The sequence below is a fragment of the Poromitra crassiceps genome, assembly GCF_964638095.1.
Source record: "Poromitra crassiceps genome assembly, chromosome: 22".
NCBI lineage: Eukaryota > Metazoa > Chordata > Actinopteri > Beryciformes > Melamphaidae > Poromitra > Poromitra crassiceps.
In genome coordinates, this window is record NC_139647.1 from 8,327,187 (window position 1) to 8,347,154 (window position 19,968).

The 19,968-nt window shown below is 45.7% G+C and overlaps 1 protein-coding gene across 1 annotated transcript in view; it reads right to left on the reverse strand.

Annotated features, from left to right (window-relative positions):
- Positions 1–19,968, reverse strand: part of disc1 (DISC1 scaffold protein) — a gene marked incomplete at its 3' end in the record, with an annotated part of 58,239 nt that overhangs the window by 31,430 nt on the left and 6,841 nt on the right. The window contains exons 3-10 of the mRNA XM_083658288.1: positions 19,835–19,968; positions 16,668–16,737; positions 13,713–13,869; positions 12,162–12,258; positions 9,846–10,114; positions 6,508–6,562; positions 3,831–3,933; positions 3,458–3,646 (exon numbers count right to left, since the gene is read on the reverse strand). The exon at positions 19,835–19,968 is cut by the window's right edge and continues 607 nt beyond it. Coding sequence (XP_083514414.1) covers positions 3,458–3,646; positions 3,831–3,933; positions 6,508–6,562; positions 9,846–10,114; positions 12,162–12,258; positions 13,713–13,869; positions 16,668–16,737; positions 19,835–19,968 — 1,074 coding nt within the window. The remainder of the gene's footprint in view (positions 1–3,457; positions 3,647–3,830; positions 3,934–6,507; positions 6,563–9,845; positions 10,115–12,161; positions 12,259–13,712; positions 13,870–16,667; positions 16,738–19,834) is intronic.

The window sequence follows — 19,968 nt, forward strand, 5'->3', positions numbered from 1 at the left end:
GATACATTATATCCTCTGAGTCCACAGCCACCAGGCTGATACATTATATCCTCTGAGTCCACAGCCACCAGACTGATACATTATATCCTCTGAGTCCACAGCCACCAGACTGATACATTATATCCTCTGAGTCCACAGCCACCAGACTGATACATGATATCCTCTGAGTCCACAGCCACCAGACTGATACATTATATCCTCTGAGTCCAGCATTTTCCACAAAGCAATCTTGATGCCACCATATCTCCACGACATCGCTGCTGAATCCATCACCTTCCTCCCTCTTCTGTCTAATGAAGCAGATGACAGTAAACAGGCTACTCATTAAGACTATAGGATCTACTTCATTTGCAGCGGTATTTTTAGTTTTGCCAGCAGGATTGATATAACCAGAAATATGTAAAGCAACCTCCTACTGTGTGTGCGTGAACTTGAAGAAAAGTACATCTTCTCCAGGGGATCTGGTGGGAGCTGGAGCCGCGGTAGCTCAGTCGACATCGCTTTGTTTTAGTATAGTAATCCTTATGGGTACATTGGACGCTATAATACTTCTGAACAACTTCATAATGGAATGATATCCTCTGCTGAATTAGAGGACAAATGAAAACTGCCAAAACTGCAGAGACAAAAACCGGGAAACATTCTCCCGGGTCCACTTAACCAAACCACTACAATGATCTCAATCGTTTAGACTGACCCCTCCAGGAGAAGTGCTGTATACGTCCCATCAGGTTCTCAACAGAAGTACCCAAAAGCGGCCGAGTCGTGAATAAACCATATATGTCCTCTCTGCTACCTGGACTCCATTAAGAGGAAACTGCATTTGTTTAATTGCATGATGGAGCGACAGTGTTTATATGTGCTTTGATGTTCACTTCTGCTGGCCTGGCACCAAACAGCTTTTTTGGACTGGCATGCACAGTAGAGTGTGGCCCTGGGCAGGCTCCAAAAACCTGCCAAGGAGGAGAAAATAAATACCTTTCCCATCATGCACCACAGCACAGAGGTGACATTGCAGTGTGGGCGCTGCGCGGAAGCAAGAGAGGATGCTGTAACTCCAGCAGCACAAGACAACATTTTCTTTCAAAAACGCAATGTGCCAAGAGACCGAGAGTATCAAGGTAACATTGACTAAAGATGTTCAGTTTGGAGTCATGTGGAGCAGACTATCTTCTTCCCTCACTTACTGTATATCACCTACCTGCTACAGAACAATACACCGCCTGCATACTAATATAAGCATTTAACAGAGTATACTTTGATAAATCAACACGGCTGCACACGGAGAGAGAGACATATTTAGGTGTTGTTGTTGCCTCCACATCTGAATGTCCTCACTCCTGGGGGTCATTTTACTCGTCTTCTTCGCGGCTGTTCAATTATTTATTCGTAAATGTAGCCTCACTTGAGATCGCTCTCTGGGACAAAATCACACTCTCGGCAGGGAATCGACCCTCCGGCTTTAATGGCTCTGGTGTTCATCAGCACAATCGTGCCAATCGTGCAATCGAGGGACGTAACGACTGGCGGGGCCGACAACCCGAACAACACCCCGCCAAGAAGAACGCTGCTGTTCCGACAAGCTGGATGTGTGGAGTTCGACTGATATGCACCATACAGTCAAGGATACGCACGGATCAACCGAAACGTGCTCGAGGGCAGACTTATGTAGCAATGGAACTGATGCCAGGACAATAGGCCTTTTCAGATGGTTTTCTTGTCATATGAAGACACCGGTGTCATAAGCGTATGCAAGAAATCCCTCAAAAAACCGCAGAGGCAACCATCTTATCTTTGAAGTAAGACGGGGAATTTCTCATCCCTCCCGGGTTAAGAAATGGTAATGTGCTGTTTGTGGGCTATCGGTTTGCAGCTTGTGCGTGTGCCAGCCCCTTATTACCCCGAATGGCTTGACAGTCTAATGAGACCCTCGCTCGGTGTCAGCCAGCCATTGTGAAAAGCGCCCTCCTGCCATATTGGGTCCGCCCACTTCTTGAGCACTTGAGCAAGGCACACACACACAACCCAATCATTAACTCGCTGCTATCTCTTCCCACGCAGTGACGCGTTTCCCCCACCTGACTCCTTTGTTTAGCACCGGCTCCCCCCCCCCCTGCGAGCGACATTATTCTACGGAGTGTATTTTAGGGAGCGCGGGGTGGACTCGAGCGTGCCTTTGCTGTTCTTGTCAGAGGGGGAGAGATTAATACGATCCCTGGCTGTTTAGCAAGTCGAGGTGTGCGGCTACTAAGATCAGGCAGGAAACGGGCTTTAACGCACAGAGGGGGTTTCAGGAACACAGAGGTGTAGCCGAGTGAGATTCATTACCAACACTGATCCCTTGTTTTTCAATATGACAAGAAAAAAAGAGAAAAATAATTGGGTTCGATCACGATAACATAAAACTAATATGGAACCATATGAAAACATAGCCTACCAAGTAGAAGGAGTATACCATCATTATACTGCCTGGATAAACCCAACACTCAACCTGTGCTAATGAAAGGCTGCCCCCTAGTGACGGCAGACCGTGCATTGAACACAAGACGATGGGGTGGACACACTGATGACGCCGCAGGCCTTAATGATGTGGAATAGATAAGAGAAGATAGTCAGGTCACTGGCAGCGTGTCCTGGGGTTGCAGCAGCAGCAGCAGCCCTATCCAGGACCCCGTCTCCAACCCTTGGTTCTGACATCCTGGGCTGCATGGTCACTTCACCGTTCCCCTCCCCTCCCCTCTGATCCCCTCCCCTCCCTCCCCTCCCTGTCTCGCTGCCTCAGAGAAGGAAAAATTCCCTGTGACTGACGGACTGGGGAGAGTAGCATGGTGCTGTCAAAATCCATTTAGCTTTCAGCCAATACCAGGAGGCCAAACCAATCTAGAGCCAACTCAACCCCCCCCCCCCCCCCCCCCCACACACACACACACACACACACACACACACACACATTTTAAGCAGTATTCAGATTCCCTCTAGTGGGAGAGTGTGTGAGTGCAGATACATGGGCTCTGGAGTGAGCAGTCTTTGTGCTGGCTTGGAGGTAATTTGCTACTTCACACAATCTCAATCTCATTTCCTCTTGCTCCCCCCCTCCCCCCTCCCCGTAACACCTGCCAATCCTGCTGGTAAGTCATGTGACCCTGATTCCTCGTTGACGACCAGTCTCCGCTGGTAAGTCATGTGACGCCGAGTCCCCGTCGACGGCCAGTCTATAATAGATAATTATCTATATATATATATACTTGGTAAAACAGCAGCAATCTATAAAACTGATAATATGAATAACCAATCATTCACACGTGTGCATCCTGCATTAATGCGCTTACACTTAATCAAATGTTTGTAATTGACCTCCTACTCCCTTGCTGCTGCAGTGACCCACTTTCTCCTCTAGGGGGAGAGAAAGGTTGATTATGTGGTTCCCCTGGCCTTGGCTGTGCCTGGCTGTGCTCACCGTGCTGCGCCTCCCTCTGCTGCAGCTCCTGCCTGAGCTGCTGCTGCGTCTCCTTCCTGCCGGCCAGCTCCTGGCTGTTCCCGGCGCTGACGCTCTGCAGCCTCCTGGCCAGGCCCTCCAGCCGCGCCCTCTCCAGGTGCACCGCCCTCATCTCCGCCTGCAGCTCCTTGGCACTGCCGAAGTCATTACCTGCAGCCGCCCACAGGGGGAGCAACGTTAGGCCCATTAATGAGCGCCTCCGTCGTTAATGGCTTAATTAACTGCGGCTAATGGGGAAGTGAATCGAGTAAATGAAGTAAATAAGGCGAGTGGAGTGTAGGAAGGGGGTGAGGCGGGGTGGGTGTGGGTGTGGGTGTGGGGGCTGGAGAGTCACCTGAAATGGCTGCCAGCTTGGCTTCGTGCAGCGCCAAGAGCTGCGTCTCAGTCTCGCTGACCTTCCTACGCAGGCTGCTGCTCAACCTCTGGCTCATCACCACCTGGGGAGAGAGAGAGGTAGGGGAGAGGAGAGAGAGAGATGTAGGGGAGAGAGGTAGGGGGGCGAGGAGAGAGAGAGGTAGGGGAGAGAGGGGAGAGGAGAGAGAGATGTAGGGGAGAGAGGTAGGGGGGCGAGGAGAGAGAGAGGTAAGGGAGAGGAGAGAGAGAGAGGTAAGGGGGAGGAGAGAGATGTAGGGGAGAGGAGAGAGAGATATAGGGGAGAGGAGAGAGAGAGGTAGAGGAGAGAGAGGTAGGGGAGGAGAGAGAGAGAGAGGTAGGGGAGAGAGAGAGGGAGGGGAGAGGAGAGAGAGAGGGAGGGAGGGGAGAGGAGAGAGAGAGGTAGGGGAGAGGAGAGAGAGAGAGGTAGGGGAGAGGAGAGAGAGAGGTAGGGGAGAGGAGAGAGAGAGGTAGGGGAGAGGAGAGAAAGGTAGGTGAGAGAGAGAGGTAGGGGAGAGGAGAGAGAGAGGTAGGGGAGAGAGAGAGAGGTAGGGGAGAGGAGAGAGAAAGGTAGGGGTGAGAGAGAGAGGTAGGGGAGAGAGAGAGAGGTAGGGGAGAGGAGAGAGAGAGAGAGGTGAGCTTCCCGGGCCTGACAGAACCTTCCACACACGTGGATCCCACAGGGTACACGGCTCATTTTCGATTCCACTTCCATTTGCTTTTTTAGACACATTCTTACAAGACCTCAGAGTCGTCTCCTCCCTCTGCTCTGAACACACAGCAGAGCATCAAGAACCTCACAGAGTCGTTTCCTCCCTCTGCTCTGAACACACAGCAGAGCATCAAGAACCTCACAGAGTCGTTTCCTCCCTCTGCTCTGAACACACAGCAGAGAGCATCAAGAACCTCACAGAGTCGTCTCCTCCCTCTGCTCTGAACACACAGCAGAGCATCAAGAACCTCACAGAGTCGTTTCCTCCCTCTGCTCTGAACACACAGCAGAGCATCAAGAACCTCACAGAGTCGTTTCCTCCCTCTGCTCTGAACACACAGCAGAGCATCAAGAACCTCACAGAGTCGTCTCCTCCCTCTGCTCTGAACACACAGCAGAGCATCAAGAACCTCACAGAGTCGTTTCCTCCCTCTGCTCTGAACACACAGCAGAGCATCAAGAACCTCACAGAGTCGTCTCCTCCCTCTGCTCTGAACACACAGCAGAGCATCAAGACGCGTTGCCTCGTCCGTAACCTTTCCAGAGAAAGAGAGCATCTCCTTTGGTGTGTGTGTGGCCACGGCCAGACAGGGAAATGTGACATCTCCATATAAAGATGCCATTAGAATGTCAGAGAGGAGAAAGGGCTTGCATGTCATGTATGTATGGGGGACCTGGTGGAGATGCAGCAGCAGCTCAGCACCCCCCAGCATGCACTACGGGGGATGATGCATGGCTTCAGATACATCCTGTCCAGCTTCCAACCTCCAGAGCCGGCTCTGCCCTTTCAACCCGTGTTCTTTTGAATGTCTTCGCTTTTGAATTACAGCCAGATACAATTCCCGCGATGCACTTCCTTGTTTTGAGGAACTGGTGTTCTCTCCCCCCCCCCCCCCCCCCCCCCCCTTCCTTCAAAGAGATGCGGAGCGAGATCCTTCTGAATCGGACGCCGTTTTGTGCTGCGCTTTGAAAAGAATGTCAAATAGGTGAGTATTTCAGATGCAGCCGATCTCTAGGGAGTTTTCTTCACAGCGGGGTGTGTGTGGGGGGGGGGGGTTTAGTTTTTTCTTCTTTTTTTTAACACCATTGCATAATTTCATTTCCCTGCATTACATGAACATGCTTTCCGAATTGTAGAATAATTTCTTCACAGTTTTCAGACAGGGCATATCTCGGAGTGAAACGTCATTTGAACTTGGGAATGGAGAACCTTGTGATTGTATAGAAATAGGACACAGTGACAATAAAAAATGTCCTCCCAGGGTCCCCCCGATCCCCTGCGGTCGCGGTGCCTCCCTCACTCTCTGTCCCTCCATCACCACCACTCCTTACAGACTGATGCTGCTCCTGGCTCTTTCTAAACTGATGTGTAGAGGTCACTGAAACGCAGAGAACTCCTGAGAAACCATGCACACAGGAATACCATTACTAACACAAAGAACAATACACACCAAGCCCTAGCTGACTACGCATGCACAGATTGCGCACATACACACATACACACATATTATAGTGAGAGCAGTTAAAGTTTTCTGACGCTCACACAGCTCCAGGATTTCTATCACTGCCAATGTTGCACTCAACAAATCAACTATACCATTAGATTACTTACTACAGTTGGAGAATAATAATTAATTTGACTTTACAAATTCAGTTAGATTTGTAAATCTAACTAGCATCTAAGTAGCATAGCTCCCCTGCTCTTCAACCCAGGTTAGCTCACAGCAGAGTCAATACACATACTAATTAGTAGGATATGCATAATTAACACACTGAAGCTGGCACCCAGTAAGATACATATTTTCTATTTTGACTAGTTGCTACCCATCATTAGATATTCATTAACATTCAGCCATTGTTGGCATGCCAAGGGGAGCACTGCGTTGCCATGGGAGAGATCAGGTGACTGATCAGGTGACAGGCTTACTTTAGCAGTGGCTTCTTTGATGGACAGATTCAACGCCTGCTCCCGCTCCTGCAGCCTGAAAAGGGAGAGAAAAGAAGAATATTAAAAACACTAAGTGATCCCTTTCTTTTGTCAAATAAACCTGTATTTTGAGTAATGATGGATTATGAAAGCTGCAAAAAGCTTATTTTTCATGTGTAAATCAAAATGTTCTAGAACCTATTTGGGCAAACCTAAAATGTATTACGAATGAATTTCAGCTGTCAAAGGCAGAATAAACAAAATGAAATCACCAAGGCAGGAAACAGGTAAATATAGGCATAGGAGAGGGATCTCAATTTCAATGTATTCTCATCTTGAAAATAAGTTGATTAAAATCCCAAATCCAAATAAACTAGAAATTAAGTTGTGATTTGACTAGTTTCAAGTTACTTCAATCAGTGTCATTTCAAATTGATCTATGACTTGTTTATCGGCTGTTCCTACAATTGATTGGATTGATGGAGACTAGTGAAGAACACACAACGATACAAATCCAATATGTAATTTTCTTGACTGAAGCACATTAGCTGTGTTGATGAATAATATATCAAAGGTAAAAGTCATATCAGATGCTATGACCTTGGAAAGGGCAGAGGCAGCTATGTAATTACACCAACATGTAAACAAGAAGCACCATTAAGGTCACATTATTTTGTGACACAAATTCATTAGTAAAATGGAAAAAATGGAGCATGAAATCTGAAACAGTCACCTTGACCGCATCTAATGGTCTCATATCCCAGAAATCGGTATGTCCTTTTTGTGTCATTCAAACCAATGTTCACGCAGAAATGTGTGTGAACATGTACTTGGCCAATTCTGCCTGCTGTCCCAGTCGTTGCTCCACCCCCTCTGCCGATCTGGGGAGAGCCGTAGACTAGCACCTGCTTCCTCCAATACATGTGCAGTCGCCAGCCGCTTCTTTTCACCCGACAGTGAGGAGTCTCACCGGCAGGACGTAGTGTATGGGAGGATCACGCTATTCCCCCCCAGTCACCCTCCCCCCTGAACAGGTGCTCTGACCGACCAGAGGAGGCACAAGTGCAGCGACCAGGACACCCTTTAAACCGGCGTCCCACCCGCGCAGACACGGGCCAATGGTGCCTGTATGGACGCCCGACCGAGCCGGAGGTAACACGTCGTAGGGTTCGAACCTGCGACCCCTCGTGTTGGTAGGCAGGGAATCTAACGCTACACTACCCGGACGCCCCCCCGGGATTCAGGAAGTACACCTCGATATCAGCGAGAAGCGTTATACTGTTTGGAAGGGAAAGTGCAACACAATCATCACGGTGACCCAATGCGTGACACCTGAAGATATGCGGCTGAATATCCAATCTAAAGGCTGCAATTTCAATCAGAAAGGCTTGCTAATGCGTTCCAGTCAGGGTGAGGACGTGTCAGATATCAAATTATGCCACAGATGCCAGGTCACGCCTCTGTGAAGGCGATAAGTACAATTTACATGTCTTTTTAACCAGTGGCGAGAGAGAGAGAGGGGCTCTCAGTAGCGCCCACGCACAAGCTATTAACATCAGAAGATAGGATGCAAAGTATTAATTTGCATCGGAGAGAAAGCATTAAAATTCAAAGCAGGTTCAAGCAGGTGGATTGTGAAGAGGATTGGGGGGACAGGGGATGCAGGGATTAAAGACTAAAAGCAGAGAAGAAGAGTTAACGGCTGCTTGATAGATCCTCTCTGAAACGAAAAATAAACACGTGAAGTATTCCTTGTACATCTTGGGGTCATCCCTATGTTCCCCGGGTCCTATGTTCCCCGGGTCCTATGTTCCCCGCTTTTCCCAAATAGGGTCCTATGTTCCCCGCTATGTTCCCTGGGAGAGGTTAGGTTTTGGGTTAGGGTCTGGGGGAGGTTAGGTTTAGGCGTGGGGGGTGGGAGAGGTTAGGTTTTGGGTTAGGGTCTGGGGGAGGTTAGGTTTAGGGTTAGTGAAAAACGGGGAATATAGAACCCGGGGAACATAGAACCCGGGGAACATAGACATGATCCCATGCACTTACCAGTCTCCTCTCTTTAAGAAGGTCTTTGGGTAGAAAAGCACGAGTGTGAGATTTGGACTCACTCATATTTGCTTGGCAATAGATAAGCCAGCCTGCTCTAGGATTTATTCAAAACCATTTGCTGGTGGATAAATAAAACTGGTGGTAAAAGGTGAAGAGAGAAATGTACAAATGCATAACTTCTTTTTTCTTTTTCCTTTTTTACAGAACCTTTTCCTCTCATTCATGGTCTGATCTGATGTCCCTACATCTCACAGCTCTCCAGCAGCACCACATGGTGACAAGCAGTACTGCAGCTCCAGTGCATCAGACAGGAGCAGTGTCCAGTCCGGTGCCACTGCCATGGTTTTAATCGCAGCCAAACACTACAGCTGATTTCACTAATTAGCACACCTTTACACAAAGAGGGAAGAATTTATGAGTGAAAAGAGCTGGTGTAGTCACTGGAAATGTCCTTATTTGAATTGAAATGGCCTCATACAACCAGTTTAATAGGAATAGACTATCCCATTCTGAATGAAATTGCTGTTGTTCAATATGAAACCAGATAATCTGTTGAATATATAATAATAATGTAATATTGATGTCATGTCACTATGGAAATGCTTAAATCGACTACTTAATTTGGCTTCTGCGCCCCCCCCCCCTAACCCTAACCCTAACCCCCCAGTTTTTCTCTCTCCTTTTTTCTTCCCAATTGTACATGGCCAATTAACTCCCCCTGCTGTCGTTGCTCCACCCCCTATGCTGATCTGGGGAGAGTTATAGACTAGCACATGCTTCCTCCGATACATGTGCAGTCGCCAGCTGTTTCTTTTCACCTGACAGCGAGGTGTTTCTCCGGCAGGGCGTAGCGCGTGGGAGGGTCACACTATTCCCCCAGTTCCCCTCCGCCCGAACAAGCATCCCGATCGACCAGTGCAGCGACCAGGACTCATACCCCCAGCGGCCTCCCACCCGCAGACATGGCCAATTATGTCTGTAGGAACGTCTGACCATGCCGGAAGTACCGCTACCGGGCGGGAATTGAACCTGGGTCTCCGCTGTGGTAGGCGAGTGTTTACTTGCACTACACAGACACCCCGTTCTAAAACATTCTTAAGATTTATTCCAATCGCACGCTTTGGTGCATGTAAAGTTGAACCCTCAACTATCAGATCACTTTGGCGTTCACATTCATTCATTCATTCATTCATTCATTCATTCATTCATTCATTCATTCATTCACATGAACAGAATACTTTGGACTACATTCAAAAAGGAGCAACTGATTGTGGACGGTAGAGTATTGTGCTGACCTGAGCATGGAGGGGGGCGGGGAGAGGGAGATGTGTGTGCGGTGGTGGGAGCCGAGCAGGTGGGTCAGGGCGTGGCTCATGTCCCGGAGCTGGGCCAGGCTGCAGCCTCTCAGTGCCGAGCCCTCCGGCTCCTCCAGCGCCCCCTGCTGGATGTGCTGCTGCAGGCCCACACTGCGCTCCTCCAGCGCCCCCTGCTGGATCTGCTGCTGCAGGCACACGCTCCGCTCTGTCAGCTCCGCCAGCCTCTGCTGCAGCTCATCTATCTCTGCCTGGAACGGGAGGGGGCCAGCATGGTCGTTATGTCAAAGCTTTTACAATTTGAAATTTAAAACAGTGTGAAGTTGCAGAGAAATACTTTGTTACTGTATTAGGATTTTCAGGTATCTGTACTTTACAGATTTATTTTTCTGCCAACTTTTTACTTTTACTCCATACATTTTAACACAAAAATCTGTACTTTCTCCTCCTTACATTTTCAAAACAGCCTAGTTACATTAGTTTTAATGTATGACAGACAAACACGATGTAACGATGTTATCTGTCTCTCTCATCTCATGCTCATCTCAGCATTCACGCATTATGTGCACCTTTTTTGTGGAAAAAACATATCACACAAATTATTAATCAAAGTATAGTCTTTTTATTAGGGCTGTTAGCATTAACGCGTTAATCGCGCGTTAACTCAAATTCCTTTTAACGCCACTATTTTTTTTAACGCGCAATTAACGCATGCACTTTCTTTGAAGTTTGAGCCTTGGTCCGACCCGTAGTTTGGGAAATCAGGAAGCAGTAACGTTGATAGCAAGCAGAAAGAAACCCCCGTGAGCAGAAAAGGAGGAAGAAAATGGGTATAATGTTGGCAAGTTCAGAGGCCTACGGTCATCTGGACTGTGTCCGGATCCTCCTGGAAGCCGGGGCCGACCCCAACACAAGCCAAACCTGGTCACACACCCTGGTCTACAGTGCTGCCGAGGCAGGAAGGCCGGACATACTGCAGGAACTCATCAGGTTCAGTGCTACTGTTGACATGGACAGCGATCACCTTGAGAGGTCTCCTCTCTGTATCAGCGCCATCGACCACCACCTGGACTGCCTCCGCCTGCTGCTCCAGGCCGCTGGAGTTCTGACCCGTGACGTGGCTTCTCGCCTGCTGGATAAGGTGGTGTGGGGTTGCGACGCAGCCTTCGTCCAGCTGCTCCTGGACCACGGCGCCGACCCGGCCCTGGTGACCTGGAAGCAGGCACAGCTGGAGGAGAGGGCGGATCCCGAGGCGCTCAGGGTCTTTCTGGAGGCCGAGAGATGTCCTCGCAGTCTGGCCCACGTGAGTCGGATCCAGATCCGCCAAGCGCTGGGCAGACATCGCCTGAACCAAGTCCACTCCTTACCACTTACACAAGTGATGAAGGACTTTGTGCTCCACCAGAACTGACTTGAAGGACTCTTGGGGGGGGGGGGGGGGGGGGGGGGACATGTGCTTATGTTTGTTGTTGTACCTCTGAAATGAGTTAGCCATACAATAAAGGCTTTTTAACTTTTTCACCTACAAGAGTGCCTTGGTTACTTCTTTTTAGTCTGACTTGAAGGACTGTCTGTTTATTTATTTTCATTTCCTAGATTTAGTCTTGTTATTCAGTGACTGTTTCAAACCAATCCAGGACCAGAGATTAAATACCATCAGCATACACCACCTGTAGCCTAATCCTCCTACTATAATTGGAGAGCTGTGTGTCCCTGTGTGCTCGGTTCATTGTCTCCAGAGGCCCCACCCTACAATTGAGCGCGCGCAGCAGTTTAAATCTGAAGGTGAGGATCACTTAGCTTTGCACCGAAACAGCCAGTCGAAATATTTTTTACTTTTATACTTGATTACATTTCAGAGCCTGTAATTTTTCACTTTCACTTGAGTAAACAAGTTGAATCAGTACTAGTTTTACCAGTCTTTTTTACACATGTAACTACTGCACCTCTACTTCTACTTTAAGTAAAGAATGTGTGTACTTTTCCCATCTCTGCTAAGTTTTTATCAGGCAAAGATGCATTAAGCTAAAATCCCTATCAATGGGAAGCGAACCCACCCATACCCATTTTGATTGGCCGTTATCTGTCAAAATTATTACAGCATCAGTAAAAAATAAAAAAACACCGGAAAGATTACATTATCGATATTTTTTTTTATTACAATATCAGTACATAATATCGGAACATTATAGACATGAAGTAAGAAAAAACACTAATAAACACTGGTACTCAAAGACAGACAAGACATAAAGCTCCAGAAGTGATGGCTGTAAGCCTGTATGTACCACATGAGCTTACCTCTACCAGGCGTTTCTCTTGGATCAGACGGTCTCTTCCATGCAGCGCACCCTGCGCTGTGTCTGACCCCTCCCCTGCATCAGGCTCTGGGCCTTCCCTGCAAACCACCCACAGAAAAACATACACACTTTATATTTATCAGGACCTACAAAATTCTAAAATGAATTATTTACAGTGGATATATAGTGGACAGTTTATAATCATACTGTATATAGCAGGGTAAGAAATTAACTTAAACTGTTTCTTTCTGACTGACAGTATGGTATAGTACACATTTACACAGTGAAGGGGGCTCTGAGGCAGGCATGGACAACACAATAATCCAGGATAACTTTTGTTTTTGGAGATTTAGACTAGCTGAATTCCATCCGGATACACACTGCAGTGGCCCCACCTGGTTTCCTTCCTGTTACAAGGGCTATTTGTGAAAGCTCTGCGTCACTGCTCTAGTCTGTACACTAACATACAGCATTATGAGGGAGAGGAGACAGCATGGCCATGAGACAAACCTTATCAACTTATCAATTTAACTATGTTAAGTCATGAAAATACACATTTGATGGAAAGTTGAACAATGTGCTCTCCTCAATATTAAAAACCCAGTAGTTGTGCAATAATTCAGTATTGTGATTTATTGTCTTTCAGTAGAATCACAATCATCACGATGGCATAACAATATTGAGTTATCATAATGCTCTAATCCTGTTGTCCAGATGATAGAAAAAATGACATCTGAAACAAAATAGCAAATCTTATTTAAAAATTATAGTTTGATCATACTTTATATAGAGTACTGCAGGAATGAGTCCGGAAGACCTGGACCTTTAGCACTTCCGGGCCAATGGGATTTTTTTTATGGGGATTTTGATTAAATGCTTGAAATAAGGTCTGTGGCTAACAAAAGTTTATGAAACAGCGACGTTGGTGTTCAGCAATATAATCTTCATAAATTAGGACCACTTTTATGATTTTCTAAGCGTAAATGTTTTTTTTTCTATAGACGGTTTTCACCAGAGCGCAACCCCACAGCACTTCCTTTTTCTCAGCATTCGGCAAACTGCAGAAATATTCACTTGACATTGTTACTTTTGTTTTCGCCGCTCAGCTGTATAGACATGGAATGGTCAGTCCTGCACTTGAATGTTTTTTTTTCTTTTATGTCCATAGCAAACACTGCAACAGGAAGTGAGCGGGGGTTCAATTTAGAATGTTTTTGTTGTCAAGTTAAAACCGTCTTGCTTCAAAATTAATAAAAGTGGTACTCATCATTTACATGTAAGAACCAGGAAGTGTCATCCATGCGGTACTCTACCATGTGATGAACATCCATTTAAATTTGTAACAAGTGAATTTGCATAATGTTAATATCCTTACATATAAATATCAAAATAATTGTTTATGCTTGTATTAATCTCCTCAAGTTTTATGATAGAAGGCATAAGAAAAAACAATGAGAGAAGAACAAGTGCTTTTCTGCTAATTGTGACAACAGTAGTGATGCGTAAACTCATGATGCATCAGGATAAGAGACCTGTTGGTTTTGTCACTGACCTGCGCTGACCGTGGTCGGCCCTCTGGAGGGCGCTGTTTACCTCCTGTCTGAGCTGCTCCAGGAACAGAGCCACACTGGGCTGTCTGGATGGCAGACCCAGCTTCAGAGCGCCTCGCTCCCTACACAGCTCCTCCAGCTTTTTACCAAAATGCTCAGCTGCAAACGCACACACACACACACACACACACACACACACACACACACACACACACACACACACACACACACACACACACACACACACACACACACACACACACACACACACACACATTAAGTAGTGTGCTATAAGAGAGGAGATCCCCCTCCCCTATAGAGTGTCAAAGTCACACACTAGGCCGTCTAGGGAGTGAAATTCCCCATTCATTTTTCCATTGACGCTTGGTGAAATCCTTATAGCCTTATAGAAAGAGTTTTACCTGGACAATCTATCCTTATAGAAAGAGTTTTACCTAGACAAACTATCCTTATAGAAAGAGTTTTACCTGGACAATCTATCCTTATAGAAAGAGTTTTACCTAGACAAACTATCCTTATAGAAAGAGTTTTACCTGGACAATCTATCCTTATAGAAAGAGTTTTACCTAGACAAACTATCCTTATAGAAAGAGTTTTACCTGGACAAATATCCTTATAGAAAGAGTTTTACCTAGACAAACTATCCTTATAGAAAGAGTTTTACCTGGACAAACTATCCTTATAAAAATAGTTTTACCTAGACAAACTATCCTTATAGAAAGAGTTTTACCTGGACAAACTATCCTTATAGAAAGAGTTTTACCTGGACAAACTATCCTTATAAAAATAGTTTTACCTGGACAAATATCCTTATAGAAAGAGTTTTACCTGGACAAACTATCCTTATAGAAAGAGTTTTACCTAGACAAACTATCCTTATAGAAAGAGTTTTACCTAGACAAACTATCCTTATAGAAAGAGTTTTACCTAGACAAACTATCCTTATAGAAAGAGTTTTACCTGGACAAATATCCTTATAGAAAGAGCTTTACCTGGACAAACTATCCTTATAAAGATAGTTTTACCTAGACAAACTATCCTTATAGAAAGAGTTTTACCTGGACAAACTATCCTTATAGAAAGAGTTTTACCTGGACAAACTATCCTTATAAAAATAGTTTTACCTAGACAAATATCCTTATAGAAAGAGTTTTACCTGGACAAACTATCCTTTTACCTGGACAAACTATCCTTTAATATAGAAAGAGTTTTACCTGGACAAACTATCCTTATAAAAAGAGTTTTACCTAGACAAACTATCCTTATAGAAAGAGTTTTACCTGGACAAACTATCCCTGTAAAAATAGTTTTACCTGGACAAATATATATAAGAGAAAGGAGAGTCCCCACACACAGCCAGTGGAACGATCAGGTGCTGGTAGGTTGCAGGTACAAAGGCACAAAACAAAAGAAGGTACCACCGCACACTGTATATATAGCCAAAAAGATCATGATGTGCTATACGAGAGCTAACGCAGAGACACAACTGTGAAATGACGTAGTGCTCAGTGAGTATAGGTATATATATATATTTAAGCAATATATCACGAGAGCAAGTGTGTTGTGGTGAATATATCCCCCTGATCAGTTGTTATCCCACGAGGCCGCAGGCCGAGTGGGATAACAACTGAGCAGGGGGATATATTCCACAACACACGCTGCTCGAGTGCTATATTGCTTTTATAAAAGGGTTCCAAGTATAATAATATAATAATAATAACACTATAAGTCCGACTGGCATGGTATTCTGAGAGTCAGTTGAAACACTACTGTAAGGCGGGACCTCTAGCAAGAAGATAGACGTGCGGGTGATTTGATTGGATCGTTCTGGAGACTGAAGTCGACATTGGCCAATCCTGGCGCTTGCCTGGACTTTTTACAAAGCCCGACACCAGAGCCATATGCCCACACCAAGTAACGTTACGTCTTATTTAGAAATGCGGGGTTAAGAGTGAGGGCGCGCGAGAGAGGGGTTAAGACATTAGCCCGCGTCTATTCTTGTACAAAACATCATTTTCTGCGAAGTATTAGTAAAGTTATAAGCGAAGATCGATTCACAAGGATCTGAAAAGCTGTCTCCGCCATTTTGTTTTTGAGGTACTTTTAGTAAGAGAGTTGCGCCATCATGCGTCCATAATGACTCATTGTACAAGACTTGAAGGACTAGTGACCCTCCATACAGCAGATCAGGAGAAAGCTGTTTGACTCGAGTGCAGCGCTGCCTTTTAGTAAGAGAGTTGCCATGGCAACCAATAACCCATGGCCATGGGTTATTGAACTCGGTTACTGGAATTATACAATGGCTGTGAACCAATCAGATTGCTTGATTTGAGAGAGCCATTTTATAAATATATATATACTGTGAGTATAGGTCACTGTGTCACATGGGGGTTCATGAGATCATACCTAATGTGGAATCTATGTCAGGGTCAATAAACAACAAACCACTTCTTCTGTCTCCACATTTTATTTTTCCAAACAAACATCACTGCATCAATCTATGATCCATAACTAATTCTCAATTAGCACGAAATCAAATCGAGGCTCAATTCCCCTGGGTGTATTTTACATAGGCTTGGTTGAGTTAGTGGCAGTGCAGCTTGTGCTATGCTGCTGCAACTATCTGCCTACTCAATCTACAGCGTCTACACTTTCCATTATGCTATATAATAAATAAAGACCACTCTCAAATTTCTTATAAAAATATTTGATTTATGGAAATCTCAAAAAGACAATACAGTGTTTTTTTTTCCTTATGATATGAATGACTTCAGTGCTTACCACCCACAGAGGTTTTAAGTGTGCTTAACACAGGAAACTCCCTCCTCTTTCTCATACAATCAAACAAAAACTATCTCCGTCCACAAAAGCTGGAGGAACCTCTGAAGTGACGCACTTATTAAGGCTTATTAATCAATGTAAAAATCTTAGTTCACCTGTGTCATAGTCATCATCCAAAATGGCTTTCTGCTGGAGTCTCTGCAGCTTCAACATCATGGACTCGATCTGAGAGAGGAGAGTAAACACATCAGCCAACAGTCCAGAGGGCAAGGCTGCTTTTTGCACATGTGTGGGTGCAATGACCTCAAAGTGATACCATGTCAGCATGTAGAGAGCAGGAGCTGAGAACTAAGAAGCTCAGAATGCTGTGTGTGTGTGTGTGTGTGTGTGTGTGTGTGTGTGTGTGTGTGTGTGTGTGTGTGTGTGTGTGTGTGTGTCTGTGTGTGTGTGTGTGTGTGTGTGTGTGTGTTTGTGTGTGTGTGTGTGTGTGTGTGTGTGTGTGTCTGTGCGTGCATGCGTGCGTGCGTGCGTGCGTGTGTATTATCTAGTTTTAGGTGTGATCGGGCAGAAACCTTCAGGGTGTGTAAAGGGCACCCGTGCGGGTGACCTGACGGACTCGGATTTTCTAAGTAGGCTAATTAGCTAATGATGTCATGTCATGTCATCAGTGATGTCATCAGTGATGATGTCAAAAGTGATGTCATAAGGGCGCACACACACGTGCACATGCACACACAAGGAGGCATTTTGACAAGACTGATCAGTGATGTCACACACACACACACACACACACACACACACACACACACACAAAGAGGCATTGTGACAAGACTGATCAGTGATGTCATAGGACACACACACACACACACACACACACACACACACACACACACACACACACTGATGATGTCATCAGTGATATCATAATGGGGCACACACACAAGGAGGCATTGTGACATCACTGATGCAATAACATTTACTGAGCAACACACACACACACACACGGAGGCATTGTGACATCACTGATGCAATAACATTTAGTGAGTAACAAACACACACAAACACACACACACACACACACACACACACACACACATACGCGCCAATAGGGCAGGCGAGGCCGAGCTATGGGCGAGGCCGAACTATGTGCGCGAGATGCCTAGTAATGTACATTTCTGCCTCGCACGCTTCGCGTGTTTTAACTCACACTTGTCTTGATCTCAGCCATTTTAAGATTTTTTTCGTTCACTTTTCCCTCGTCTATCTAAATGTTTAGATATGTTTTTCTGTACCTGGTCGACCTTTGTTTATTCTCTCAATTGATTGTTCAATTCTCCAACTGAATGGATTACACACCTGTGTGTACAATATAATGCTCCTCAAACATCTGTGCATTGATTAGTCCAAATCCTATGTGTACATTTTCTGGACATCAAAGGCTAAAGTACATACATATATATATATATATATATATATATATATATATATATATATATATATATACATAGTCCTTGCGATAGATCTACATCTTTGCTGATCCCTTGAGCATCATTTTTGCATCACTTGAGCACCATCTCCATAAGGTGAAAGATTTTACGGAAAACATAAGCACAAGATTTAAGGGTGTTTTGCAGTGATGGGCAAGCTTGGAAAATGTAGTAAGCTAAGCTATCAGTTACTCTCGATTAAATATAGCTAAACTACATTGAAGCTATCCCCAGAGAAATGTAGCAAGCTAAGCTACGAGCAACATGGCAAAAGCAGACTTTTATATTATAAAACACACTGAAACTCTCACTGGCACAATATTCAAAAACAGACACTAAAACCTGAACATCTTCTTCATCACTGCCAGTGGCTCCCTCTGGCTCTGCCATCTTTCAAAGTTCGTTGCTGATGTAACTTCGCCAGCACATGCCATATTTTGCCCTACCTTTAACCAATCGTCAGTCTTCATTGCCTAAACCCAACCCAATCAGAGGCAGAGTAGTGCCGGGTCTTGCTGCAAGAGAGGCAAGGACGCTAAAAAGCAAGGATGAGACTTGTCCGTCATAATGGAACTGGAAGTGCTTGATTGGCTACACAGGCACACTTGACATATGCAATGTCTCCTGTTTAATCCAAACCGCAGCAGAAATCTTCACTGCGTGCTTTGCTCATGGATTTTCTCTGGCGAGTAGCTTGTAGCTTTTGTGGGAAGCTACAAGCTGCTTGGGTCTATAAATAGCTTAGCTACTGAAAAAGCTACTTGGTTCAAAAGTAGTGAAGCTACCACAGCTACTGAGAAATGTAGTTAAGCTATGTAGCTTCGCTACTTGTAGCAAGCTACTGCCCAACACTGGTGTTTTGTGCAGCCGGTCCTATTTTATGCACACCTCTCTGAGGTGCATGGCATCCATTCCATTTTAAAGCATGGCACCCATTCTCTTTCTTTCCCCCTTCCCCTGCTACTTTCCCCACCTCTCCTTCTCCATTCTCTCCTCCCACACATTTCCCATTCTCTCCCCACCTCCTCCCTCTCCCTGCTCTCTTCTCCCCCAAACCCCCCCCCCCCCCCGCTCTCCCTCCCCCCTCCCCTCTCCTGCTCTCTCCTCTTTCCCCCTTCCCCTGCTCCTTCCCCACCTCCTATACTCTCCAACATTTCCCATTCCCTCCCCACCCCATCACTCTCTCACATTCCCCCTGCTCTCCTCCCTTCTCCTGCTCTCTCCTCTGCTCTCTCCTATATTTCTATATTTTCTATATTTCTCTATCAATTGTTCAATGTGTTATCTTTATTCTGTAATTTGCTACTGTTGTGTCAGCTAGAATTAGCTGGACATATTCTCTGTGAAGCCCTCTGGGACATGCTTGTGAATTAGGGCTATACAAATAAACTTGACTTGACTTGACTCGAAGGGAAATCTTAACCTAAGGTGCTTTGTGCAACTGGGGCCTGGTCTTGGAATTGACTTGGACCCAACTAAGGGTGCTCATCCCGATCTCCAAAAAAATTGTAAAATAGCAACGTTTGTGCACAAACGTTGCTATTTTACAATTTCGGCTAAGAAATTGTAAAATGGTAACGTATGTGTCTACAGCGGTGGGCGTGGTTTGGGCGTGGTTTACAGAGATTTTCTGTTTCTAACCCCTCCCCCTACTCTAATCCTAACCCTAAAATCTCAGAACGTTACTATTTTACAATTTTCGAGCCGAAATTGTAAAATAGCAACGTTGGTCCAAAACGTTGGTATTATACAATTTTCTGTGAGACTCTGTTGGCTCATCATGACCGCAGCCCTGCATCGATCTCACCCTCACCGCAGGAGTCAGTCACACCCACCTTGGTGTTGGCGCGGTTGTTTTGGAGGCACTCTTGCAGGACGCCGTCGTACTTCTTCGGCAGGTTGTCCCAGCAGCCGTGGTCGGAGGCGGGCGTGGCGCTCTCGTACCCGGAGGTGACCGAGGAGGCGGAGG